The 27,573-nt window shown below is 55.2% G+C and overlaps 1 protein-coding gene across 4 annotated transcripts; it reads left to right on the top strand.

The window, feature by feature from the left end:
- The first annotated feature begins 7 nt into the window (after positions 1-7).
- On the top strand, positions 8-27,573 carry SETD1A (SET domain containing 1A, histone lysine methyltransferase). 4 transcript variants are annotated; one of them, XM_055298800.2, is made up of 19 exons: positions 8-218; positions 967-1,131; positions 1,343-1,438; positions 3,500-3,770; positions 5,660-5,781; positions 6,315-6,544; positions 6,830-7,679; positions 7,819-8,604; positions 9,103-9,279; positions 9,727-9,814; positions 11,617-11,774; positions 11,915-12,002; positions 13,974-14,315; positions 22,050-23,099; positions 23,390-23,562; positions 23,667-23,777; positions 23,989-24,108; positions 26,544-26,681; positions 26,759-27,573. In XM_055298800.2, exons 2-19 carry the CDS (start codon positions 982-984, stop codon positions 26,930-26,932), a joined length of 5,124 nt encoding a protein of 1,707 aa, XP_055154775.1. In that variant the 5' UTR covers positions 8-218; positions 967-981; the 3' UTR covers positions 26,933-27,573. The 4 variants fall into 4 exon arrangements, with proteins under 4 accessions (XP_055154775.1, XP_063467998.1, XP_055154776.1 ...); XM_063611928.1 differs by having other exon boundaries at positions 49-179; XM_055298801.2 differs by lacking the exon at positions 8-218 and adding an exon at positions 227-378.

Genomic DNA, 27,573 nt, shown 5'->3' with positions numbered 1-27,573 from the left:
CCGATTCGTCAAAATCCCGGGCCGCAGCATCTGGATCGTCGTGGCGAAGCCGACTCTCCGGGGGATGCGGCCAATCTCCAGGCTCCCTGGGCCGCAACTCTCGAGCCTCCCAGGGCGCCGGCCGAGACGAAGCCGCTACCCTCGGCCCCGTGGGTCCCCCGGCAGCGCCTGTGGCGAAAGTGCGAATGCAGACCCTGTGCCCGCTGGGCCTCGCGCAGGTGGCGGTGGTGTTTGGTGCGCGCGCCGGGGAGGTGGTGGTGGGGGGGCGCCGCCGCCGCCACCGCTGCGGGGCCGGGTCTCGCGCTGCCGCTGCCGCCGCCTCGCGCCGCTGAGGTGCCGCGCGAGGTGGGGGGAGGGCGAGCCGCTCGACGGGAGCGGGTGAGTGGGGCCGCGCGGCGCGCGTGCGCGGAGACCTGCTGGGGGGTGCAGAACGCGCCGGGGCGGGAGGAGAGAGCAGCGGCGCGCGTTCCCCCCACCCCCCGCCCGGATTCGGGGTCGAAGCCGGGTCTCGGGCTCGGTCTCGCGGTGTTTCCAGCGCCCCGACGAGGTGCCACCTTTCGGCCGGAGGATCGGGGCGCGGGGACGACAGCGGGTGTGTGGGAGCCGTGGCCGGGCTCGGCCCGGGCCGCTGGCCGGTGAGGAGGCGGGAGGGGGCGGGGCCTGCAGGGGGCGGGGGAGGGGTCTTGCGCCGAGGCCAAGTGGGGCGCGCGCTAGGGAGAGCGGGAAGGTAAGGGGGCTCGAGACGGGCCTGGGGGCCTGACAGTAGAGTTGGGAGGTGGAGAGAGGCTGGGTTGTTGTGGCGAAACAGAGGGTACTTAGGGGAGAATCTGGGGGAGCCCTGGGTCAGGGTGAGGGGTGGAAACTGGAGTGATGGGAGAATCTGGAATCGGGGTTGGCCAATGAGGAAAGGCAGGGGAGTCAGGCCCAAGTCCTGACCCTTCTTGCGTGTCCCCCTGTCCCTAACAGTGTAAATGAGCAAAGATGGATCAGGAAGGTGGGGGAGATGGGCAGAAGGCCCCGAGCTTCCAGTGGCGGAACTACAAGCTCATCGTGGATCCTGCCTTGGACCCTGCCCTGCGCAGGCCTTCTCAGAAGGTGTACCGCTATGATGGAGTCCACTTCAGTGTCAACGTGAGTGCCCGGGCCTTTGCTTGCCATCTGGGGAGCTCCAGGTGCCCCTGTCCTCTGTGATTCTGTTCAGCACCTAGAACGGTAGCCTGCCTTCTTGAAAGTGGGCAGTTGAACCCAGCTCTTTTGCATGTGCGTGTCCAGGTGGGCTGCTTAGAGCTCCCCAGCCTGGATTCACCCTGAGCTCTCTTTCTGCTGCCGCTTTCCTTCCTAGGACTCAAAGTATATACCAGTCGAAGACCTCCAAGACCCCCGTTGCCATGTCAGGTCCAAAAACAGAGACTTTTCCCTCCCAGTCCCTAAGTTTAAGGTAAGTGTCTGCTGGGTTCCTGGTGTGGTAGTCCTAAGAGGGTGTGGAGGATGCGTCTTGGCACTATAGCTGAATAAAAGGGTTTCCAATGAAAGGGTCTCAGCCAGATCTAGCAACCTCTGAGGCTGTGAGACTCAGTTGTTTTGGACAGGAGGTACACTTAATCTTCTAGAAAGGTACAGGTCAGATGTCCTAAGTGTATCCCTGGTGGCTGGGGTGTTGACTTCTTGAAGGGTGAGGTAAAGACTGTTTAGCTGTTATACGTATCACTGTATATTCCTAGACAGTGCATCATAGCACACAAGAGTGGGATCTCCCAGTTCCTTGACAGTCAAGGGGAGTGACAAGGCCACTGTCTACTTGGGTTGCACTGTTCCCCACCTCTCATTTGGCGATGTCATTTCCATCTTGTTTCCTTGGAGGACTCCCATTCCCCACCCTAGGCAGGATATGCTTCAGGCCTTGAACTGGGCCTGGAACACTGGTGGTTCTTCATTTCCTTCTCTGATTCTTTATTCTTCCTTTCTAAATAAATTGTCTGTGGGGTCCCTTCATTCTTCTTCTTCTCTTTTTTTTTTTTTTTTACTTTGTACACTTCACTTGGACAATCTCTTTCACACCCACAGCTTCAACTATTACCTAAATGTTGATGACTTCCAAATATCTGTTTCCAGCCAATATCTCCAGGCTTGTATGCCTAGTAGGGGGACAGTTTCATTTGGAGACCACACGTTTCAGGTTTAAGGGATTTAAAACAAATTATCTACCTCCTTAACCTACCTTTTTCTTTTATTCTCTACTCATACATGGCAGTACCATCGACTCAGCTGTACAGCCTGGCAGCCTGTGATTCTCTCCTTTTCTCTCACAGTCGGTCACCGAATCCTCCTGGCTCTTTTCCTTTTTATTCTTCATCTTTCTATTCTTATTGCCACTTAATGTAGATTTTGGTATTCATTTCACCTGGTCTCCTTGCCTTCGTACTTGCCTCAGTTTCTCCTCTGCCTTGCTGTCATTTGTCTCTTTGGCGTCACTGCTCTTTTGTTTTCCTTTTGTTGCCAAGTCCATGTTTTGGGACATTGACATGTATGGTTATTGACCTGGCCAAGCCTTATTCTCTGCCTTGACACCACACCCCTGTGTTACATCCACACCATACGCTTTGCAGTTTTTCAAAAACACCAAGTTGTTTTATATTTCCATGTCCTAGGGGTCCTTGTCTTTGATGAATTGTTAATCCCCAAATCTCAGTAAGAATGACACCATCTTTATGAATTCTTCCCTGATCATACTCTGTACAAAGGTTTCCTTCGCTGGGCTGCAGAACACCACGTACGCGTCAGCTGCCACTGGGTCGTGTTGTGTTTGTATGTGCATGTCTTGCTACTTTTCTGTACGAGAATCTTTTCCTTTCTATCTCTGTATTCGCAGTGCCTCGTTCATGGTAGTTACCTAGTAAAGGCTGAGCTAGGGAATCATTGCCCTGTAGCTCGTTCTCTCCACGTATGTTTATTCCTCAGTGTGTACATTTCTTTTTTTTTTTTAATTTTTTTTTTTTTTTTGAGATAGAGTCTCACTGTGTTGCCCAGGCTGGAGTGTAGTGGTGTGATCTCGGCTCAGTGCAACCTCTGCCTGCCAGGTTCAAGTGATTCTCCTGCCTCAGCCTCCTGAGTAGCTGGGATTACAGGTGCCCACCACCATGTCCAGCTAAATTTTTTTTGTATTTTTAGTAGAGACAGGGTTTTATCATGTTGGACAGGCTGGTCTTGAACTCCTGGCTTCTGGTGATCCATCCACCTCATCCTCCCAAAGTGTTGGGATTATAAGTGTGAGCTACCGCACCCAGCCTAGTTTGCACGTTTCTGTTCTTAATTCTTGCTGTTATTCTATGGTGAGAATAATTCAGGGAAAAGGGGTCAGGTCTGATGGATCCCTTATTTTGGGCCCCTTCCCTTGTCCCTCACTTTCCTGGACCTCTCTCTTGACTTCATGGAGCTTGCTAAAGTTTCCCGAAGGACAAAGGAGCAGTGGTCAGTGTACCAACTCCTGTTCTTTCCCCAGCTGGACGAGTTCTATATTGGACAGATTCCACTGAAGGAAGTGACTTTTGCAAGGCTGAATGACAACGTGCGGGAGACCTTCCTGAAGGATATGTGCCGTAAGTACGGTGAGGTGGAAGAGGTAGAGATCCTCCTTCACCCCCGTACGCGCAAGCACCTGGGCCTGGCCCGTGTGCTTTTCACCAGCACTCGGGGCGCCAAGGAAACGGTCAAAAACCTCCACCTTACCTCCGTCATGGGCAACATCATCCATGCCCAGCTTGACATCAAAGGTGAGGACTCCTCTGCCTGCCACTCAGGCTTGGCCTCCAGCGGAGGTTGTACACGCAAATGCCTGTCAGGGTCAGGTAGGCACCCAGGGTCATGATCTGAAACTGTTGGGGCCAGTTGTGTTTCTGAAATCAGATCAGATTTTAGAGTGGAATTATGGTACATGGATTTTTGTGTGTGTGGTGTCTCCAGCAAGGTTGGGCAATAGGCCATAATCAAGCACATAACTATCTGAAAAAAAAAATCATGTGAAGGGTTGTACTAGGTAAGATGAATAGATTATAGTAAATCAGCCCAGGTCAGGTTGGTTGGTTGGTTGGTTGGTTTTTGAGACAGGATCCTGCTCTGTTACCCAGGCTGGAGAGCAGTGGCGTGATCTTTCCTCACTGCAGCCTCCAACTCCTGGGCTCAACCACCCCAGCCTCCTGAGTAGCTGGGATTACAGGCACACACCACCACACCTGGCCAAAGTTTTTTTAATTATTTGCAGAGGTGAAGTCTCACTACACTGCCTAGCCTGTTTTTAATTTTTTTTGTTGAGATGGAATCTCAATCTGTCACCCAGGCTGGAGTGCAGTGGCACGATCTTGGCTCACTGCAACCTCCACCTCCCAGGTTCAAGTGATTCTTCTGCCTCAGTCTCTTGAGTAGCTGGGATTACATTTGCACGCCACCATGCCCAGCTAATTTTTGTATTTTTAGTAGAGATAGGGTTTCACCCTGTTAGCCAGGCTGGCCTTGAACTCTTGACCTCAGGTGATCCGCCTGCCTCGGCCTCCCAAAGTACTGGTATTACAGGCGTGAGCCACTGTGCCTGGCCTCTTTTTAATCGTTCTATGTGCCATTCTATAACCCATATAGGTTTTGATGCCAGATTCTCAGAAATACTGGATTTTCTGGGTTTTTTGGTTTGGAAATTTGAGATAGAGAGTAAAGGAGCTGTGAACGCAAGCAAGGTGGTCTGGGCTTCTGTGTTGAGTGATGGGGAGCAGTGGGGTCTGTGGCGAGCTGCAGATTGCAGTATTGTCTGGAGCAGGCAGCCATTAGTAGGCACTGGCCAGTTCGCAAGTAGAAATGAGGTTTAACATTCTTGAATTTGATTTGTAAAAGAAAGCCAGGACCAGGCATGCAGTGGCTCACACCTGTAATCCTAAGACTCTGGGAGGCCAAGGTGGGCGGATCACCTGAGGACAGGAGCTTGAGACCAGCCTGGTCAACATGGTGAAATCCCATCTTTATTAAAAATAACAAATTATCTGGATGTGGTGGTTCATGCTTATAATCCCAGCTACTCGAGAGGCTGAGGCATGAGAATCACTTGAACCTGGGAGGTGGAGGTTACATCGTGCCACTGCACTCAAGCCAGAAATCTGGGTTTTTGTGTGAAATCTCTTGGTTTTTAAATACCATGTTTCTTTCCTCATAAGGTGTTTCTGAGGTGTTCACTCCACAGCTCCTGCAGGCTCCGTTAGTCCCCGGGTTGCTGTTCTGCGGGCTTTAGTTTACAGGATAAAGAGCATGGGGTGATGGAGCCTCTGGGTTTGAATTCCAATTTTTCCAATGACCAATTCTGTGACTTTGTGTAGGTCACTTTTAAGCCTATAGAACAAGATACTGATGCTTCCCTTCTGGTGATCCAACATGGTAAAATAAGTAGAAGTGTTTTTGATAAATCGTGAAGTGTCATAAAATATGTTGTTTGTGGTAGTTCAGAGGTAGAGATGAGGTAGAAGGTCCCAAAGGTAGAGTTATGGTAGGAGAACTGAAATCCTGAAACCCAGATTCCAAGAAATTGTAGGAAACTTGAGGCCTGAGAAAGAAGCAGGAATACCAGATTAGGAAGGAGTTAGTGTCTCCATCTGACAATTGGTTCCCATTTCCCTCCCTCCAGGACAACAACGAATGAAATACTATGAACTAATTGTCAATGGCTCCTACACCCCTCAGACTGTGCCCACTGGGGGCAAGGCCCTGAGTGAGAAGTTCCAAGGCTCGGGTGCAGCCACTGAGACGGTGAGAAGTTTGTGGCTGCCACAGCCCCTAGCCATGTGGGCATGGTGCCCGGAGCAGGAGCAGTCTTTGGGCAGTTCCGGGCTTCCCCGTTAAACAAAGAAGAGCCAAGCAAAGCTGCTGAGATGCTTTCAAAAGACAGGGAACTAGGGGCGGGGCGCAGTGGCTCACGCCTGTAATCCCAGCACTTTGGGAGGCCAAGGCGGGTGGATCACGAGGTCAGGCGATTGAAACCATCCTGACTAACAAGGTGGAACCCCGTCTCTACTAAAAATACAAAAAATTAGCCAGGCGTGGTGGCGGGCGCCTGTAGTCCTAGCTACTCGGGAGGCTGAGGCAGGAGAATCGTGTGAACCCGGGAGGCGGAGCTTGCAGTGAGCCGAGATCATGCCACTGGACTCCAGCCTGGGCGACAGAGCGAGACTCCATCTCAAAAAAAAAAAAAGAGGGAACTAGGATTCCTGGTTTGGGGAAGGGCAGGTTTCAAGTGGTGTTTGAGCCCATTCCTCTCTCCTTGCCCTGCTCTGTCGCTCCAGGCCGAATCCCGCCGCCGCTCTTCCTCCGACACAGCTGCCTACCCAGCAGGTGCCACTGCGGTGGGCACTCCTGGCAACGGCACCCCCTGCTCCCAGGACACAAGCTTCTCCAGCAGTCGACAAGATACCCCATCTTCCTTTGGCCAGTTCACCCCTCAGTCCTCCCAAGGAACCCCCTACACGTCTCGGGGCAGCACCCCTTACTCTCAGGACTCCGCCTACTCCAGCAGGTACAGGGCAGACCCCGCCTGGGGCCCCGGCCACAAACTCTGGGAGCTGCCACTGGGAAGAAGAAGCCCAGAGTCTCTCCAAGAGGGAGTTGGAAATAATTTGTCCTAGCTTCTCTGTGGATTCAGTCAACAAATTGCTGTCCTCAGGGAACACACTAGCTAGGAACCCAACATATAGCTCTTCTTTTGAGGGCAGCATAGCGGGGCGTTGGGCCTTGGGACCCAGGATGCTCTGGTTTGCTCATAGAGAGCTGAGCCCAGCTAACTCCCCTGCTTCTTCTCCAGCACCACTTCAACCTCCTTCAAGCCCCGGCGGTCAGAGAACAGCTACCAAGATGCCTTTTCCCGCCGCCACTTCTCTGCATCTTCAGCCTCCACAACCGCCTCCACGGCCATCGCCGCCACCACTGCAGCCACTGCCTCATCCTCTGCCTCTTCCTCCTCATTGTCCTCTTCCTCCTCGTCGTCCTCTTCCTCCTCGTCCTCTCAGTTTCGTAGTTCTGATGCAAACTACCCAGCGTATTATGAAAGCTGGAATCGCTACCAGCGCCATACTTCCTACCCACCACGCCGGGCCACGCGGGAGGAACCCCCTGGAGCCCCTTTTGCTGAAAATACAGCTGAGCGCTTCCCACCTTCCTACACCTCCTACCTGCCCCCTGAGCCCAGCCGGCCCACCGACCAGGACTACCGGCCTCCTGCCTCAGAGGCTCCACCCCCGGAGCCTCCAGAACCTGGTGGAGGCGGGGGTGGAGGAGGGCCCAGCCCTGAGAGAGAAGAAGTTCGGACTTCCCCCCTCCCAGCCTCACCTGCCCGCTCTGGCTCCCCAGCCCCGGAGACCACCAATGAGAGTGTGCCCTTTGCCCAGCACAGCAGCCTGGATTCCCGCATCGAGATGCTGCTGAAGGAGCAGCGCTCCAAGTTTTCCTTCCTGGCCTCTGACACAGAGGAGGAGGAAGAGAACAGCAGCGTGAGCCTTGGGGCCAGAGATGCAGGAAGTGAGGTGCCTTCTGGGTCAGGGCACGGGCCCTGCACACCCCCTCCAGCCCCAGCTAATTTTGAGGATGTGGCACCTACAGGGAGCGGGGAGCCAGGGGCCACCCGGGAGTCTCCCAAGGCAAATGGACAGAACCAGGTGAGGCTGGGGTCAGCCAGAGGAGGCACCTGGGCTCTGGGAGTCAGGGTTGGGCCTAGGGGAGAGGGAAGGGAACCAGATGAGAAAGTAGGGCTTGGGACAGGCAGAAGCCTTCTGTGACCCTCCTCTGCCCCCGCAGGCTTCTCCATGTTCTTCTGGAGACGACATGGAGATCTCCGACGACGACCGGGGTGGCTCACCCCCTCCGGCCCCGACGCCCCCTCAGCAGCCTCCGCCGCCTCCCCCTCCCCCGCCGCCTCCTCCTCCCTACCTGGCATCCCTTCCTCTTGGTTATCCTCCCCACCAACCTGCCTACCTCCTCCCACCCAGACCTGATGGGCCGCCGCCCCCTGAGTACCCCCCACCTCCACCACCACCCCCGCACATCTATGACTTTGTGAACTCCCTGGAGCTCATGGACCGACTTGGGGCTCAGTGGGGAGGGATGCCCATGTCCTTCCAGATGCAGACCCAGATGTTAACTCGGCTCCATCAGCTGCGGCAGGGCAAGGGATTGATTGCCACCTCAGCTGGCCCCCCAAGTGGGGCCTTTGGGGAGGCCTTCCTCCCATTTCCACCCCCGCAGGAGGCAGCCTATGGCTTGCCCTATGCTCTATATGCACAGGGGCAGGAGGGCAGAGGGGCATACTCACGGGAGGCCTACCACCTGCCCATGCCCGTGGCAGCCGAGCCCCTGCCCTCCTCCTCAGTCTCGGGAGAGGAGGCCCGGCTGCCACCCAGGGAAGAAGCAGAGCTGGCAGAGGGCAAGACCCTCCCGACGGCAGGCACTGTGGGCCGGGTGCTCGCCATGCTGGTCCAGGAGATGAAGAGCATCATGCAGCGAGACCTCAACCGCAAGATGGTGGAGAACGTGGCCTTCGGAGCCTTTGACCAGTGGTGGGAGAGCAAGGAGGAGAAGGCCAAGGTGAGGCCAGCGCCTGGGACCGGGGAGCCCTGGGCTTTGCAGGAGGAAATGGGCCTCTGGCTCCTCCAGGCTGCACAGCTCAGAGGAGACAGGTGACAGAGGCGAGTGGAGAGAGGCCACAGGCCCTCCAGGCCACCCTGGCTGGGCAGGGGAATTGATGGGACAGAGAAGCAGGCACAGATGGGCCTGGGAGGCAGCAGAGCTTTGTCCTGGCTCCATTGCTTGCTTGCTTGCGGTGGACAAGGCCCTTAGGTCTCTTCAAGCTTTGGTCTTCCATTTTGCCATTTGTGAAGTGGGAATGGTGGCTATTTCTTACGACTGGTGGGTGAAATGAGCAGACTTTTGAGAAAATGCTGTGTGGGGGCTGGGACAGGTGTGACCAAGATATGGAGCAGCAAGTAGATGCGTTCTGTATTCCTGGGGTCCGGGAGTAGGTCTCAGGCAGGAGGGAATGCCTGGGTTCTGGGCGCTGGGGCTCAGCCCCACTGCTGCCTGCAGCCATTCCAGAACGCGGCCAAGCAGCAAGCCAAGGAGGAGGATAAAGAGAAGATGAAGCTGAAGGAGCCTGGCCTGCTGTCCCTCGTGGACTGGGCCAAGAGCGGGGGCACTACGGGCATTGAGGCCTTCGCCTTTGGGTCAGGGCTGAGAGGGGCCCTGCGGCTGCCTTCATTCAAGGTACTCAGAACTGTCATTTTGTGGGGTATGGTAGGGAGAGGGAGAGGGGGCCTCCTTCCTTGGGGTAGGGGTGGTCAGGAACCATGAGTGTTTGAGTTTTTTCTTTTTTTTTTTTTTTGAGATGGAGTCTTGCTCTATTGTCCAGGCTGGAGTGCAGTGGCGTGATCTCAGCTCACTGCAACCTCCGTCTCCCGGGTTCAAGCGATTCTCCTGCCTCAGCCTCCCGAGTAGCTGGGGTTACAGGCACCCGCCACCATGCCTGGCCAATTTTTGTATTTTTAGTAGCGCCGGGGTTTCACTATGTTGGCCAGGCTGGTCTTGAACTCCTAACCTCAGGTGATCCACCTGCATTGGCCTCCCAAAGTGCTGAGATTACAGGAGTGAGCCATCGTGCTCTGCCTGAGTGTTTGAGTTCTAAACAGGCCCCATCTTTTCCCCATCCCCCAGGTAAAGCGGAAAGAGCCATCGGAAATTTCCGAGGCCAGTGAGGAAAAGAGGCCTCGTCCCTCCACTCCTGCTGAGGAAGATGAAGACGGTGAGCAGGGTCAGGCATAAGGAGAAGGGGTGTGCTGTGTGGGTTCTGATGTGAGAGCAAGAGGTGGGGATGAAGGGGTCAGGTCGTCCTGAGGGCAGAGCCAGGTGGAGGTGCAGGGTTGAAATGCAGCAGTTCTGGGAGGTGTGGGATGCACCAGGTAGGGTTATTCCCCGGATTGTAGTTGCAGGTCTTTCTCTGCTCTGCTGATTTACATTTTCTGTATTTTGGGTTTTTCCACCCATGAAATTCAGTGTCTGGAATCACAGAATTCCGAGTTAACATTTAACTCCCCAAGTTTCCCACCTGATGCTAATGCCCTCCTACCACCTTCCTCCTAGTTTGCCTGAGTTTGAGCCCTTGCTTAATAGCTACCATGGCCTGGAAACTTGCCCATTGAGTCAGATCTGCTTCCCTGGAGACCCACTGGCCTTCATACCCTTTTCTTGGGCCAGGCATAACAAGTCAGCTCCCTCTTCCACCCGACCAGAAAATGATACAAGATCAAATGGACAGGACATATTTAAAACTGTGTGGGCTGGGCGCAGTGGCTCCTGAGTGTAATTCCAGCACTTCCAGAGACTGAGGCAGGAGGAACACCTGAGGTCAGGAGTTCAAGACCAGCCTGGCTAACATGGCGCAACCCTGTCTCTGTAAAAATACAAAACAGCCAGGCATGGTGGTGTTCACCTGTAATCCCAGCTACTTGGGAGGCAGAAGCACGAGAATCACTTGAACCCAGGAGGTGGAGGTTACAGTGAGCCAAGATTATGCCACTGCACTTCAGCCTGGGTGATAGCATGAGACTGTGTCTCAAAAAAAAAAAATGCATATATATACCTATATGTACGTATATATATATATATATATATATATATATATATATGCACACATATATATGCATATATACACATATACACACACGCATATATACACATATACACACATACACATATGTATGTATACACACACATATGTGTATATATATATATTAAAGCCAAGCAAGGTGGCGCTCACCTGTAATCCCAGCACTTTGGGAGGCCGAGGTGGGCGGATCACAAGGTCAAGAGATCGAGACCATCCTGGCCAACATGGTGAAACCCCGTCTCCACTAACAATAGAAAAATTAGCCAGGCGTGGTGGCGGGTGCCTATAGTCCCAGCTACTTGGGAGACTGAGGCAGGAGAATTGCTTGAACCCGGGCTGCAGAGGTTGCAGTGAGCCGAGATTTTGCCACTGCACTCCAGCCTGGCGACAAAGCGAGACTCTGTCTCAAAAAAAAAAAAAAAAAAAAAAAATATATATATATATATATATATATATATATATGCCAAGCACGATGGCTCACGCCTGTAATCCCAGCACTTCAGGAGGCTGAGATAGGAGGATCACTTTAACCCAGGAGTTCAATACCAGCCTGAGCAACATAGGTAGACCCTGTCTCCACAAAAATTTTTAAAAACTTAGCTGGGTGTGATAGCATGCCCCTGTATAGTCCCAGTTACTCAGGAGACTGAGGCAGGAGGGTCGCTTGAGCCCAGCAGGTTGAGGCTGCAGTGAGCTGTGATCATGCCACTGCACCCCAGCCTGAGTGACAGAGCAAGACCCCGTCTCAAAAACAAAAACAAAACTATGAAACATGAGGTAACTGAGGTGTTTGAATGTATCTGATGAGCTTCCAAATTCTCATCTGTAAAATGAAGACCATCAGGAAGATTGGTAATAGTATATGTAAAGCCCCTTGCACAGGGCAAGTATCTTGTGGTTGATGGTAAATGTCCTCAACTACCACTCTGCTGGCCTAGACCCTGAGCGAGAGAAGGAGGCTGGAGAGCCCGGACGTCCGGGGACCAAGCCCCCAAAACGGGATGAAGAGCGAGGCAAGACCCAGGGCAAGCACCGCAAGTCCTTTGCTCTGGACAGTGAAGGGGAGGAGGCGTCCCAGGAGTCCTCCTCGGAGAAGGTGAGGGCCCGGGTGCCAGCTCCTGGCCGAAGCCTACTTCCCCATAGCCAGCATCTCTGTGGTTGGAGCCCAGGCAGCTGTGCCTGGTGTAGGACTAGTTGTCCCTTTCCTGTTAGTCTCCATTTGTCTTTTTTCTTAAGGATGAGGAGGATGACGAAGAAGATGAGGAAGATGAAGATCGAGAGGAAGCTGTGGATACCACAAAGAAGGAGTCAGGGGTGTCGGATGGTGAGCACAGACAGTGGAATCGACTTTGGGCTCGGAGGAGGGGTTCGGCTGCCTGGCTAGCCCTTTTCTGAGCCCATGTGACCTTCCTGCTGGGCTTGTGGGTCACCTTTGCCCTCTGCAAGGGCATCTGTTTGGGCCACATTCTTAGGAACCCTTGGCCCCTTGACGGCAATAAGCTCAGTGCTCAGAATGCTCCCTCCTGCTCCCTCCTGCTCCCTCTTCTGCTGAGACATAGCTGTCCAAAAGGACAGCCTGGCAGAATGTTGTTTTTTTTTTTTTTTTGAGAGAATTTCGCTCTTGTTGCCCAGGCTGGAGTGCAATGGTGCAATCTCGGCTCACTGCAACCTCCACCTCCTGAGTTCAAGCGATTCTCCTGCCTCAGCCTCTCTAGTAGCTGGGATTACAGGCACCCACCACCACACCCAGCTAATTTTTTGTATTTTTAGTAGAGACAGGGTTTCACAATGTTGGCCAGGCTGGTCTTGAACTCCTGACCTCAGGTGATCCACCCACTTCAGCCTCCCAAAGTGCTGGGATTACAGGCATGAGCCACCACACCTGGATTTTTTTTTTTTTTTTGAGATGGAGTCTCGCTTCGTTGCCCAGGCTGGCGTGCAGTGATGCAATCTTGGCTCACTGCAACCTCCGCCTCCCTGGTTCCAGCGATTTTCCTGCCTCACCCTCCCAAAGTGCTGGGATTACAGGCGTGAGCCACCACACCTGGCTAATTTTTGTATTTTTAGCAGAGATGGGGTTTTACCATGTTGGCCAGGCTGGTCTCGAACTCATGACCTCAAGTGATCCACCCACCTCAGCCTCCCAAAGTGCTGGGCTTTCAGGTGTGAGCCACTGCACCCAGCCTCTTGCAGCAGTCTTGACTGCTTTCCCTGTCTCTCTTTCTGTCCTTCTCCCTCTGTTCCAGTCCATTTTCCAAACTGCTTATAGAATCTCTTTCCTAAAATGCACTCCTGACCCTGTGACTTCCCTCCATAAGGTCCTTCCTGGCAACTTGTTCTCCACAGGGTGTCTCCCCAGGCCGACACCATGGGCCGTTTATCTCCTGGCCCTGCTCTGTTCAGCTCCATCTTGCCCTCCTCCAGTCTGCTCCCCAGCTGCCACCACCTTCTAGTCTAACTTATCCAATTCTGTTCCTCAAAAACTGTGAAATTCTTCAGTTTCTTCGAGCCCTTCCCGTACATGAGCAGTCTCAGAATATAGAGCCTGTCATGTTTTTTTTTTTTTTTTTGAGATGGAGTCTCGCTCTGTCACCCAGGCTGGAGTGCAGTGGCGCCATCTCGGCTCACTGCAAGCTCCGCCTCCCGGGTTCACGCCATTCTCCTGCCTCAGCCTCTCCGAGTAGCTGGGACTACAGGTGCCCGCCACCACGCCCGGCTAATTTTTTTGTATTTTTAGTAGAGACGGGGTTTCACCGTGGTCTCGATCTCCTGACCTCGTGATCCGCCCGCCTCGGCCTCCCAAAGTGCTGGGATTACAAACGTGAGCCACTGCGCCCGGCCTGCCTGCCATGTTTTTTAACCTTTTCAGCCCAGAATCCTTTTTCACCCAGTCCTTCGTCCAGACTGGGTCCTGAGACCCACTTTAGTAAGGTTTGAGTGCCAGAGCAGCCTGCTTCCCAGTCTCCAAGCCTCCACTTCCTCTTGCTTCGGACATCCCTGTGCAGTCCCCATGTCTGTGTGGTGGACTCCTTGTCCTTGAGTTCAGCTTGTCCCCCAGGATGCCTTCCTTGTCGGGCCTCTTCAGATAGAGTCTAGGGCTTCCTTTGCCATCCTCCGCGCGCGTGCTGATGTTTATTCCACGTGAAAATGGTTTGCTTATGCAGCTCCTTGGTCTGTTGGACTTCCCCATCCCTAGCCCAGAGCCCAGCATCCACAGCAGGGAGTGAGTGAGGAGCCCACGGCTGGCCAAGTGAGGTCTGCCCACCTCTCCTGACTGCCCCTTCTGGATTTCCAGGCGAGGACGAGGAAAGCGATTCGTCCTCCAAATGTTCTCTGTATGCTGACTCAGATGGCGAAAATGACAGCACATCGGACTCCGAGAGCAGCAGCTCTTCCAGCTCCTCATCCTCCTCCTCCTCCTCATCCTCATCTTCCTCGTCCTCTTCATCCTCTGAGTCCTCCTCTGAAGATGAAGAGGAAGAGGAGCAGCCAGCAGCCCTTCCCTCAGCCTCCCCACCTCCCAGGGAAGTCCCAGTGCCCACGCCAGCACCTGTGGAGGTGCCAGTGCCAGAGAGGGTTGCAGGCTCCCCAGTCACACCCCTGCCCGAACAGGAGGCGTCTCCAGCAAGGCCTGCAGGTAGGTGCCACAGGGTTGTCGGTTGGATCTCTGTGTGTGTGTGTGTGTGTGTGTGAGAGAGAGAGAAAACTGATGCTTGCATTTATTGTGTACAAGTGTGTGACTTTATTAGAAAAACATACAAAGAAAATGTCACCATCTCCTGTCACTCCTTTCTAGAGACATTGATTGTCTGACACACTCAAACTGCACTGTTGTGATTTACAGAACCCCAGGCTAAGCTAGCTACTAAAGTAAAATGGGTTGGTCTCTTCTCAAGTAAATTAAGGAGAAAGTGCCCTATTGAATAAGTTCTTCCTCCTAATTTTTCTTAAGCCTGTTCTTCAGTGAGTAGTGAACAAGTGCAGGTGATTAAATGGGCAAATAGGTAGAAAACAAGTATTAACATCAAGAACTTGGTCCTAGCTGCTTTCCTTTGTTCATTTGTACGTCTAGTTGTTACACTCTAGCACATTCGCATAGCTTAGCCTGCTGAGGAAACCGCTCTTTCAAGCAGTAGATATTTATTGAGTGCTCATTGCAGCCAAACAGTAGGTACAGGGAATGGGATGCTGAGCCTCACAGGCAGTGTTCTCACTCTTACCGTGCTTACAGTGTATAGGGAAAGACATCTTCATTGAGTAAGAAATACATAGGAGGCCAGGCGCGGTGGCTTATGCCTGTAATCCCAGCACTTTGGGAGGCCGAGACAGGCAGATCACGAGGTCAGGAGATCGAGACCATCCTGGCTAACATGGTGAAACCCCATCTCTACTAAAAAATACAAAAAATTAGCCAGGTGTGGTGACAGGTGCTTGTAGTCCCAGCTACTTGGGAGGCTGAGGCAGGAGAATGGCATGAACCCAGGAGGCAGAGGCTTAGAGTGAGCCGAGATCGCACCACTGCACTCCAGCCTGGGCGACAGAGCGAGACTCCGTCTCAAAAAAAGAAAGAAAAAAAAAAGACCAGCCTGGGCAACATGGTGAAACCCTATCTCTACAAAAATTACAAAAATTAGCTAGGTGTGGTGGCACACACCTGTGATCCCAGCTGCTCGGGAGGCTGAGGTGGGAGGATCACTTGAGCCCAGGAGGCAGAGGTTGTAGTGAGCCAAGATCAAGATCACACCACTGCACTCCAGCCTGGGTGACAGAGTGAGACTCAGTCTCAAAAAAAAAAAAAAAAATACCTAGGAAAACCTGTGGTTACGAACCATGAGAAGCACCAGGAAGAGGCACAGGGCAGCCAGCCGGAGCACATCTGCAGGAGGAGGAAGGCTTCCTGCTGAGGTACTGCTGGGCTGAAGTCTGGGCAAAGCAGGCAGCACGGCTGGCTTAACGTGTGCAAAGGCCCTCCAGCAGGGGAAGCAGCGGGTTGGAAGACTGGAAGAAAGCCGACCCTTCAAGAGGGTTGAGCACAAGGGGGCGCTGGGGTGGCTGAAACTGGAGAGGTGAGTGAGGGTTGGGCCCAGCAGACAAATAGGCCAGCCATGTCAGGAATTTGGCCTTTATTTTGAAGTAGAAACCCATCAGAGGAATGACATGGTCAGATGTATGTTTCGAAAAAATGCAGTGCAGAGAAAGCTTGGAAAGGGGCCACAGTGGATGTAGGGTGCCTCTTAAGTGGCTATTGTAGAATGTAAGGCGAATTATGGTGATAGCTTGGACTTCGGGTGTTGCAAGGTTAGCTCAAATAAGTCAGTGTTCAAGATGTGCTATGAACTTTAGGAGGCTGAGGCGGGCAGATCACTTGATGTCAGGAGTTCAAGACTGGCCTGGTCAACATGGTGAAACCCTGTCTCTACCAGAAAATACAAAAATTAGCCAGATGTGGGGTTGTGTGCCTGTAGTCCCAGCTACTTGGGAGGTGGAGGCACGAGAATCGCTTGAACCCGGGAGGTGGAGGTTGCAGTGAGTGGAGATCATGCCACTGCATTCCAGCCTGGGCAACAGAGTGAGACTCCATCTCAAAAATAAGATGTGCTGTGAAGATGTGCATGGCCTCCCAGGGATCTCCCAGTTGCATGTTGTTGTGGTCTGAGATAGGCAGCGCCCACAGGAAGACCTCCTCACACTGGTGCACTCTACTAATCTCCAGACCCCGTGAGAGGGGAGTTGACGCTCTCATTACACCTCAGATGACTCTCCAACCTCTTCTGGGCCCATTGGGTAGCAGAAGGGCCTGTGGGGTCACCGGCAGGTCAGAAGGCATGGATCTTAGTCCTCTTCCATTCCCATCAGAGCAGGAAGGAGAGGGGCCTGACCATATCTGCATTTCAGAAAGCCCATTCTAGCAGGAGGAGGAGAGATTTGGAAGAGAGGAGGAAGGAGGTGGGTGACATGAGGAGGTTTGAAAGGATGCAGGTGAGATTTAATGGCATGAACCAAAGCCGAGGGGTTCTAATGTGGCAGAAGAGTGGAAATGGGGGTGAGGATTGGAGGGAAATTTAGGAGGTAGGATGACTTGGTTAAACTTCCCCAGGAAAAGAAACTTGGAAAGAAAACCAGGATTAGGAAGAAAACTGATGAGTGTAGTTGGGGTTGTGTTTGAGATGCCCCTCGGGCTTCCCAGTAGAAACAGTGGCAGTTGGATCCATGGATCTGGGGTCTGGAAAAAACCGTAGGCTGGATATGAGGTCGGTGCTTAGGTCTTGAAAGTGTAAGCCCGGGCGTGGTGGCTCACGCTTGTAATCCCAGCACTTTGGGAGGCCGAGGCGGGCGGATCACAAGGTCAGGAGATGGAGACCACGGTGAAACCCCGTCTCTACTAAAAATACAAAAAATTAGCCGGGCGTGGTGGCGGGCGCCTGTAGTCCCAGCTACTCGGAGAGGCTGAGGCAGGAGAATGGCGTGAACCCGGGAGGCGGAGCTTGCAGTGAGCCGAGATCGCGCCACTGCACTCCAGCCTGGGTGACAGCGAGACTCCGTCTCAAAAAAAAAAAAAAAAAGTGTAGCGGTGAATTCACTTGTAAACCCAGCTAGGCGAGTGGAGGGAGAGAAAGGGCAGAGCCTTCCCATCCTGTGCGAGCGGTGGGCAAGCAGGACCCAAGGAGGCTGAGAGCGGTGACCAGAGGCGAGAAGGGAAGCAGGTAGTGGAGAGGTTCTGCAAAGCAGGGAGTGGCCTTGTATCACCAGGCCACCAGCAAGGCTGAGATAGGAAGTATCTGTTGCATTTGACAGTTAGGAGGTCATTGGTGACCTTATCAATTTCAGTTGAGTGGTTCAGACTGAAGCCAAGTTACAGGGTGTTAAGGAATGAGGGGAGGGGAGTTTTCTGGAAGGGTGGACCACTCTTGCTGAGATAGGAGAGTTGGGGCCAGGCACAGTGGTTCACACCTGTAATCCCAGCACTTTGGGAGGCTGAGGTGGGCAGATCACTTGAGGTCAGGAGTTCCAGACCAGTCTAGCCAACATGGTGAAACCCCGTCTCAACTAAAAATACAAAAATTAGGCTGGGTGCGGTGGCTCACGCCTGTAATCCCAGCACTTGGGAAGGTTGAGGCGGGCAGATCACGAGGTCAAGAGATCAAGACCATCCTGGTCAGCACCAACATGGTGAAACCCCGTCTCTACTAAAAATACAAAAACTAGCTGGGCATAGTGGCACACACCTGTAATTCCAGCTACTCGGGAGGCTGAGGCAGGAGTAATCGCTTGAACCGGGGAAGCAGAAGTTGCCATGAGCCGAGATCGTGCCACTGCACTCCAGCCTGGTGACAGAGTGAGACTGTCTCCAAAAAAAAAAAAAAAAAAAAATTAACCATGCGTGCTGTTAGGCGCCTGTAATCCCAGTTGCTCAGGAGCCTGAAGCAGGAGAATCACCTGAACCTGGGAGGTGGAGGTTGCGGTGAGCCGAAATCGTACCACTGCACTCCAGCCTGGGCGACAGAGTGAGACTTCGTCTCAAAAAAAAAAAAAAAAAAAGAATTGGGAGTTGTGACATCAGCTCCCATGTGTCAAGTACCTATGTGTGCCAGGCTCTAGGCAAGGCATAGCATGTTGACAATTCATTTTCTCATTGAATCCCCACAACCTCCCCCACTTTTTTTTTTTTTTTTGAGATGGAGTCTCATTGTGTTACCCAGCCGGGAGTGCAGTGGTACAATCTCGACTCACTGCAACCTCCGCTTCCTGGGTTCATGCGATTCTCCTGCCTCAGCTTCCCAAGCAGCTGGGATTACAGGTGCATACTGCCACGCCTGGCTAATTTTTGTATCTTTAGTTGAGACAGGGTCTCACCATGTTGCCCAGGCTGGTCTCGAACTCCTGACCTCAAGTTATCAGCCCACCTTGGCCTCCCAAAGTACTGGGATTACAGGTGTGAGCCACTGCGCTTGCCCCACAGCCTCCCTATGATTCCCATTTTATAGATGATGGCTTCAAGGCTTAGTGAGATGCAGGGACAAACTCAAGGTTACCAGCCAGAGCTGGAGAGAGAGCAAGAAGAGAGGGCAGGGTTGAGGGAGGGGTTAGTTTTTCCAAGTAGGTGAGGCTTGGGCATGTTCCACTGAAGGGAACAGGGGCCAGGTAGATGTGCCAGGAGAGAGGAACGCTTGCTGGCATGGCCTTTTTGGGGAGGTGGAGTAGCTTCCAGATCTGATGCAGTTATACCCTTCGGTGGGGAGGCAGGGAGATGGGGGTGTTGTGCCTGAGGCCTCTTTTAACCCTGTGCTGTAGGAGTGTGAGAGGAAGGGTGGAGTAAGAACCTTGGAAAGTGGAGAAAAGTTGCTCCAGTCTAGGCGCAGTGGCTCACACATGTAATCCCAGCACTTTGGGAGGCCAAGGCAGGAGAATCTCTTGAGCCCAGAAGTTTGAGACCAGTCTGGCTAACAACGAAAAAAAAAAAAAAAGCCAGGCATAGTGGCACGTGCCTGTGGTCCCAGCTTCTGGGGAGGCTGAGTCGGGAGGATTGCTTGAGCCTAGGAGGTCGAGGAGGCTGCAGTAAACAGTGATTGTGCTGCCGCACTATATCCTGGAGACAGAGCAAGCCTCTCGCCTGGGCCTCCCCATGCTGGAAGGCCTTGCCAGAGCTGGGGCCTGGGAGTGAGGGGAGAAGAGGCTGCTGGCTGGCTCCACAGGGTAAAGGTATGGTGGAATGATGAGGACCTGGGGCTGTGCTGGGACAAGAGAGGGCAAAGTACGGGCCCTAGGGTCTTGGCAGGACGGAGGAGGAAGTTAGGAAGAGGGTGATGTGCTAGAGGGAAACTGAAGGATGGGAAATTGAAGGTGCAGTGGGGCGGACTGAATGGACAGTGGGGAATGTTGGAGAGGATGGGGAATCTCCAAGGCGGAGCCATTCTGGGGTCGACAAGGCCAGGTGTGTGGCTGCTTGAGGGGAGCTGAGGGTGATTGAAGGGGATCACTGGAGATGGAAGAATCCAGGTAAACAGGCGTGATTGCCAAGTCCCCTGGGGAGGTGGCAGAGGTGGAAGAGGAGAGGAAGATGCAGGCAGCTCCTTGGTGTCTGGATAGTGAGAGGGCACCACAAGGGAGTCTGAGTTACCGAGGACAGAGGAGCCGTGGCTCAGAGCAAGGGGGCCCTAGTGAAGGCTCACTGAGTTTCTTCTCTTTTTTTTTTTTTGAGACAGAGTCTCGCTCTGTCACCAGGCTGGAATGCAGTGGCGCCATCTCGACTCACTGCATCCTCAGCCTCCCAGGTTCAAGCAATTCTCCTGCCTCAGCCTCCTGAATAGCTGGGACTAAGGCACACGCCATCACGCCTGCTAATTTTTGTATTTTTAGTAGAGACAGGATTTCACCATGTTGGTCAGGATGGTCTCGATCTCTTGACCTCGTGATCCACCCGCCTCGGCCTCCCAAAGTGCTGGGATTACAGGCGTGAGCCCCCTCGCCCGGCCAGCTCACTGAGTTTCTAATAACCAGAACCGGTTTCAGTCACCACCGTCTTAGTGATTGCTGCCTGGGGATGTTAGTGATGGCCCTGGGGAGGGGCAGGTTATGCAGTAGGAACTGACTTCTGGGGCCTCGCCCCATGGACCTGAGCATGGCAGTAGAGCAGTTCTCAGAGGAAGGTGGTGGGAGTCGTATTGACTGGGCAGGTGCCCCCAAAAGTTGTCTCCTAAATGAAAGGCATGGGCAGGTTTCCTTTGGGACAGTCGCAGAGGGAAGTGTGTGTGCAGCAGCTGTGCTGGTGGAGGAGTGTGTTCTCCTTCGAGCAAGGCTTCCTGAGGACATGCAGGCTGAAGCGCGAGGTGGTCCGTAGGGGGCGCTACCCCAGCATGGTGGGGAGGAAGATGAGAGGAGGCCTGGGCGCGTCTGGGTCCTCCCTGGCTTCCTGGAGTGGGTTGCTGCCACAGGCTGAGACCCCAGCGGGTGTGTAGAGCCTAAGGTGCAGCCAAGGGCCTGGCTCAGGGCGCCAGGGTTGGGAGTGCGGTGGACTCAGGTGAATCGCTGCCTCCTAGGGCCGGGCCTGGTGCTGGCGGCCCTGTTGGAGCTGAGCGGGGAAGCCATTTGTGAAGCCAGTGAGTCCGTGGGCTGCAGTTCAGAGCATGAGCTCAACCCACATGGCCTGGGAGCAGAGCTTGTTCTGTCATGTGGTAACTGACCACATCTCTGTGCCTCAGTTTTCCTGTCTGTAAGATAGGACCCTCTGCTGGGCGCGGTGGCTCACGCCTGTAACCCCAGCACTTTGGGAGGCCGAGGCGGGCAGATCACGAGGTCAAGAGATCGAGACCATCCTGGCCAACATGGTGAAACCCTGTCTCTACTAAAAATACAAAACTTAGCTGGCTGTGGTGGTGCATGCCTATAGTCCCAGCTACTCAGGAGGCTGAGGCAGGAGAATCGCTTGAACCCGGGAGGCGGAGGTTGCAGTGAGCCGAGATTGCGCCACTGCACTCCCACCTGGCGACAGGGCGAGACCCCATCTCAAAAAAAAAAAAGATAGGAACCTCTTTGGGCTGTTGTGAGGATTACATGAGTTACTCTACGTAAGAGGTGTGATTTGTGTTAGGCACAAAATCCACTGGGCTGGCTCTGGGAGCCTCATGCAGGCTTTCCCAGAGATGGCGGCCAAGGGAGGATGCACTCCCCGTCCTGGGGGTGTGCTGGGGAGGCAGCACCCCTAGCTCGGAGCAAGTGTGTTCCCTCCCCAGCCACCCGCATCCTGGGATCTCCGCTCTAGCCCTGCTTCTCTAGCAGCACTGTCTCCTGCCCCTCCCTGCAGGGCATGTTCAAGTTCTGTAGGGGATGGGGAGGAAGGCAAGTTTCATAAAATATTTTAATAAAAAGATGCCGCTTTTTAGGTTGTATCATGTTCACTTTGCTAAACTGAGAATATTGTTTATGATGGAGATAATGGATATTTTAGCTGAAATGTGGCTGACTGGGTCCTTGGCATGCGACATGGCTGGGGCCTGGGCACAGGGCTGTCCCGCCAGTCTGGGTAGGAAAGTGGAGTCCAGGGCGAGTGGTGCCGCCCTTCTCAGCATGGCTACAGCTTATGTTGTGGTGGTGTCCCCTGTTGGACTGTGGCTCCGGGAGGACATGGAAGGTGTGTGTGTGGACTCCGAGTGTCCCCCACATGTGTCACTGCGGTAACGAACAGGTGGAAAACCCCCTCTCATCAAGGGAGTTCATCTTGCTGGGATGTGGGGCTGAGGCCAGGGCGTCTGTGTCCCCCCGAGGTTCCTGGGCAGAAGCGGGGGAGAGCACACAGCCTGTGGTCATGGGCGGCCAGGGCGGCTGAGCCTGGGTTTCCCTGACCTCCTTTCCTTCCTATGTGCTTCCTTCCCAGGCCCCACGGAGGAGCCACCCCCCAGTGTGCCCCTGCCTCCCCCAGAACCACCTGCTGGGCCCCCGGCCCCTGCCCCACGCCCCGACGAGCGTCCCTCTTCTCCCATCCCGCTCCTGCCTCCACCCAAAAAACGCCGGAAAACTGTCTCCTTCTCTGCCATCGAGGTGGTGCCAGCCCCAGAGCCCCCTCCAGCCACACCGCCGCAGGCCAAGTCTCCCGGCCCAGCCTCCCGCAAGGCCCCCCGGGGCGTGGAGCGGACCATCCGCAACCTGCCCCTGGACCACGCGTCTCTGGTCAAGAGTTGGCCTGAGGAGGTGTCCCGAGGAGGCCGGAGCCGGGCTGGGGGCCGAGGCCGCGCCACCGAGGAAGAGGAGGCTGAGCCAGGGACAGAGGTGGACCTGGCGGTCTTGGCCGACCTGGCCCTGACCCCTGCCCGGCGCGGGCTGCCTGCCCTGCCTGCTGTTGAAGACTCGGAGGCCACAGAGACATCGGACGAGGCCGAGCGCCCTGGGCCCCTGCTCAGCCACATCCTCCTAGAGCACAACTATGCCCTGGCTGTCAAGCCCACGCCACCTGCGCCAGCCCCTCGGCCCCCGGAGCCAGTGCCCGCACCCGCCGCCCTCTTCAGTTCCCCAGCTGATGAGGTCCTGGAGGCCCCCGAGGTGGTGGTGGCTGAGGCAGAGGAGCCCAAGCTGCAGCAACTGCAGCAGCAGCGGGAGGAGGGCGAAGAGGAGGAGGAAGAAGAGGGGGAGGAAGAGGAGGAGGAGTCCTCTGACAGCAGCAGCAGCAGCGATGGGGAGGGTGCCCTCCGGAGGCGCAGCCTCCGCTCCCACGCCCGGCGCCGCCGCCCGCCGCCCCCACCCCCGCCGCCGCCGCCCCGCGCCTATGAGCCGCGCAGTGAGTTTGAACAGATGACCATCCTGTATGACATTTGGAACTCAGGCCTGGACTCAGAGGACATGAGTTACCTGCGGCTCACGTACGAGCGGCTGCTGCAGCAGACGAGCGGGGCCGACTGGCTCAACGACACTCACTGGGTCCATCACACAAATATCCTGAGTGTGGGTGGCCTTCCCCGGGCTTGGGTCCTCCCCCGACCCCTCCTGGCACCTGCATCTGTCCCCCACTCTGTCTGCCTCCCCTCTGACTCCAAGCCATCTTTTCTGTCTGCCTGGTGCCTCTTTTCTGCCTTCCAAAGCATTTCTGGCAGGAACAATGGGGCTGGGGCTTCCTCCCCTCTCCCTCTCCTGGGTATGCTCAGCGGCGTGGGCCCCGCCTTCTCCGTTGGCTGGGATGCAGGTGGCCAGTGAGGAGCCGTTCTCTTCCTTAACACCTTGCACTCACCAACCTGACCACCCCAAAACGCAAGCGGCGGCCCCAGGACGGGCCCCGGGAGCACCAGACAGGCTCGGCCCGCAGCGAAGGCTACTACCCCATCAGCAAGAAGGAGAAGGACAAGTACCTGGACGTGTGCCCAGTTTCGGCCCGGCAGCTGGAGGGCGTGGACACTCAGGTGGGCCCAACCCCGCCGCCGCATCGTCCTCCTGCCACTCACCTCCCTGCCCTGCTCACCTCTTCCTTGCCCTGCTCACCTCTTCCCTGCCCTGTGTCTCACAGGGGACGAACCGCGTGCTGTCCGAGCGCCGGTCCGAGCAGCGGCGGCTGCTGAGTGCCATCGGTACCTCTGCCATCATGGACAGTGACCTGCTAAAACTCAACCAGCTCAAGGTGAGGCTGGGCTGCAGGAGGGGCTCGGTGGGATGGGGTGGGGCAGGAAGGGGCAGAGGCCAGGGGACCACCCAGCAGGCTTCTGTGGTTCCCTCGAGTGGAGTTGGGGGGTAAGTGGCCAGAACGCCCTCTGCCCAGGAGGTCTGTGGGAAGAGCAAGGGTCTGGGGTGTGGGAGGTGTCTGGCAGTTGAGTCTCCCGTCTGCCCCCCAGTTCCGGAAGAAGAAGCTCCGATTTGGCCGGAGCCGGATCCACGAGTGGGGTCTGTTTGCCATGGAACCCATTGCTGCTGATGAGATGGTCATCGAATACGTGGGTCAGAACATCCGTCAGGTGAGGCTGCGCTCCCAGCCCCGCCCCGGCTTCTGATGCAACAAGACAGCATGGGGGCTCACACACATGCCATTTGTCCGGTTAAAGCCTTGCACACTCCCTAGCCTTGGTACCTAGCCAGTGAGACCAGCCTCCCTCTTGTGTGGTCAGCAGGTGTCAGTGGTCCAGCAGGAGGCACGGCTGATGGCACTGCTCCCTTTTTTTTTTTTTTTGAGACATAGTCTCTCTCTGTTGCCAGGCTGAAGTGCAGTGGTGTGATCTCAGCGCTCTGCAACCTCTGCCTCCTGGGTTCAAGCGATTCTCCTGCCTCAGCCTCCCGAGTAGCTGGGACTACAGGCATGCGCCACCATGCCCAGCTAATTTTTGTATTTTTAGTAGAAATGGGGTTTCACCATGTTGGCCAGGATGGTCTCAATCTCCTGACCTTGTGATCTGCTTGCCTTGGCCTCTCAAAAGTGCTGGGATTACAGGCATGAGCCATGGCATCCGGCCAAGCACTGCTCCCTTTCAAAGGGCCTGGGAAGCGGGAGGACAGGCACTGAACAAGTATCCACACAAAAGGATGGTGTTCCAGCCTGAGCAGTATTGCCAGACCCCATTTCTGCAAAAAATACAAAAGCTAGCCGGGCGTGGTGGTGCGTGCCTGTGGTTCCAGCTACCTGGGAGGCGGAGGTGGGAGGATCACTTGAGACCACGAGGTGGAGGCTGCCATGAGCCAAGATTGCACCACTGCACTCCAGCCTGGACAACAGGGCGAGACCGTGTCTCTAGAAAAAACAAAAGCCAAAAGGATGGTGTTTGGTATTAACAAGATCTGGGGAGTTGGGCTATGGGAACACACACCTGGGGGGCCTAAGACCTCCCAGAGACCACGGTGCTTGAGCAAAGCTGAAAGGAGCTCGCAGGCCCAGACAAGTGGCAGTGTGTGTGCACTTGGTTGTGAGACACCATGTGCACGAACCTGGAGGCAGGGCGTCTTGTGAGAGTGTGGAGGTCAGCTTGGCTCATTAGAAACCTGGGCCATGGCCAGGCGCAGTGGCTCACGCCTGTAATCCCAGCACTTTGGGAGGCCGAGGCAGGCAGATCACCCGAGGTCAGGAGTTCGAGACCAGCCTGGCCAATATGGTGAAACCCTGTTTCTACTAAAAATACAAAAATTAGCCAGGCGCGTGGTGGCAGGCGCCTGTAATCCCAGCTACTAGGGGGGCTGAGGCAGGAGAATCACTTGGACCTGGGAGGCGGAGGCTGCAGTGAGCCAAGATCGCGCCACTGCACTCCACCCTGGGCGACAGAGCAAGACTCTGTCTCAAAAAAAAAAAAAACAAAAAACAAAAAACAAAAAAACACGGGTCAGTGGCAACGACCTGCGGCTGGAGGTAACGGGGAGCCCAGACCGCAAGGGCTTGGGAGCCTGTGAATCCACTCGGGCCTGTGGTGAGAGGAGGAAAGTCCTGGAGCTTTCTGCAGGAGAGGGTCCTTCCTCAGGAGAGGGCCCCATGGCTAGTGAGCTCCATGTCTAGGCTGACATCAGTGTCCAGGCAAAGGCAAGGGTGGCCCAACCCAAGCAGTGGCAGCAGAGGTGACAGAGAGTAGGCTTTGGATGCAAGGTGGTTGGCTGGGCTCAGCAGTGAGAGGGTGAGGGGGGACGGGAGGCCCTCTCTCGGTGCTGCTCTTAGCTGCTGGGGGTATGGTGGGATGGCCAGTGAGATGGGTGCGAGGAGGAACAACAAATATGTGGTCAAGATGAGCTCCAGTCTGGACATGTGGGGTTGCAGTGCCCCAGGGACATCTAGGGGATGACACCCAGCAGCTCCACTGAGGTGGCTTTTGGCTGGAAATGGAAGTTTGGGAGGAGTCCCCACCACATAGCTGGCGGCTGAGGCTCTGGAAGGGAGTGAGGTCACCCGAGGAGGGTGCGCAGAGGCTCGTCACTGTCTTCTGGGAAGTAAGGGTTGCTCCTCACACGGAGGTGCGGGGCCTGACATGGGTGGCCTGCCATTTGCGTTGGCCGGTGGCAGCCAACAGGTGCCTGTTTTGGAGAGAGGTCCAGGGACTAGCGATGAGCAGGGTGCCGTCGGTGACATGGCCACTGTCATTTCAGGAGCATCCCCAGCCCCAGACTTGCCCTGGCAGTCCGGGGACCCCACTGTGACCAGGCAGATGCTCGAAGAAGCCAGTGGCTCTCCTACCCAGTGCAGATTTCCCTGGAGTCCCCTGCGGGTGACTTAGAATGGCCACCAGAGGCTTAGGATGCTGCCCCAAAGAGGGAGGGCTCCTGGAAGCAGTCGAGAGAGTCAGTGCCGGGTTAGCGGGAGCCGCAGGCAGAACTGCAGCTCTAGGCCTGGTGGGTGTGGACCTGAGGTACTGGCTGGCAGGCGTGCTCAGGGGCAGGAAGTGGGGGACTCTTCCCTGACCATCGCATCTCACCCTGGCAGATGGTGGCCGACATGCGGGAGAAGCGCTACGTGCAGGAGGGCATTGGCAGCAGCTACCTGTTCCGGGTGGACCATGACACCATCATCGATGCCACCAAGTGTGGCAACCTGGCCAGATTCATCAACCACTGCTGCACGGTGCGCCAGGGGCCAGCTGGGGCAGGAGTTGGGGGTCGGTGGGGGTGGCCATGGCTCACACGCCCTTCCATCTGCAGCCCAACTGCTACGCCAAGGTCATCACCATCGAGTCCCAGAAGAAGATCGTGATCTACTCCAAGCAGCCCATCGGCGTGGACGAGGAGATCACCTACGACTACAAGTTCCCACTGGAAGACAACAAGATCCCGTGTCTGTGTGGCACAGAGAGCTGCCGGGGCTCCCTAAACTGAGGTGGGGCAGGACGGGTGCCCACACCCCTATTTATTCCCCCTGGTGCCCTGAGCTCCCAGCACCCCCCCAGCCTTAGTGGGCTTAGCAGGGCCCACATGCCCCCATCTCCAAGCGTGGGGTTGGGGACCCCAAGCCCAGCGAGGGAGCCTCAGTCCCTGGAGGCAGCTTCTGCCTTTCCTGTCACCCCTGCCCACCACCCCCTGATTGTTTTTCTTTGCGGAGAAGAAGCTGTAAATGTTTTGTAGCAGCCAGCAGCTGTTTCCTGTGGAAACCTGGGGTGCCGGCCTGTACAGATTCTGTCCTGGGGGGCTGCACAGTCCTCTCGCTTTGTGTTAATGGGGACTTCCCCTTATGCCCTGCGTGTACGCCTCCCCAGTTTAGGGGTCTCTGGGGCAGTGGCCATGTTCTCCCCCTGGGGGGGCTCTGCACCCCCAGTCCTGGGGACTCCGTGCCTGGAACCCTGCCTCATCTGTTTCTGCCAGACCCTGAGGGTCACCCTCCCACCCTGGTGTCACGCCCCGGCTCAGCCAGGCCAGGATGGTGGGGTGGGCCCCTTCTGCTGGGCTGGACTGTACATATGTTAATAGTGCAAACCCGACGCCACATTTTTATAATTGTGATTAAACTTTATTGTACAAAA

This window comes from Symphalangus syndactylus, chromosome 11 (genome assembly GCF_028878055.3).
Source record: "Symphalangus syndactylus isolate Jambi chromosome 11, NHGRI_mSymSyn1-v2.1_pri, whole genome shotgun sequence".
Lineage (NCBI taxonomy): Eukaryota > Metazoa > Chordata > Mammalia > Primates > Hylobatidae > Symphalangus > Symphalangus syndactylus.
The sequence above is the reverse complement of the archived record's forward strand: the minus strand, read 5'-3'. Positions and strand labels throughout refer to the sequence as shown.

Excerpts from the sequence above, each read along its gene's own strand:
- SETD1A (XM_055298800.2), top strand. The coding sequence starts at position 982 with ATGGATCAGGAAGGTGGGGGAGATGGGCAGAAGGCCCCGAGCTTCCAG. Across the intron at positions 1,439-3,499 it reads TCCCAGTCCCTAAGTTTAAG|CTGGACGAGTTCTATATTGG; the intron begins GTAAGTGTCTGC and ends TTCTTTCCCCAG. Across the intron at positions 23,100-23,389 it reads TCACTGGGTCCATCACACAA|TCACCAACCTGACCACCCCA; the intron begins ATATCCTGAGTG and ends AACACCTTGCAC.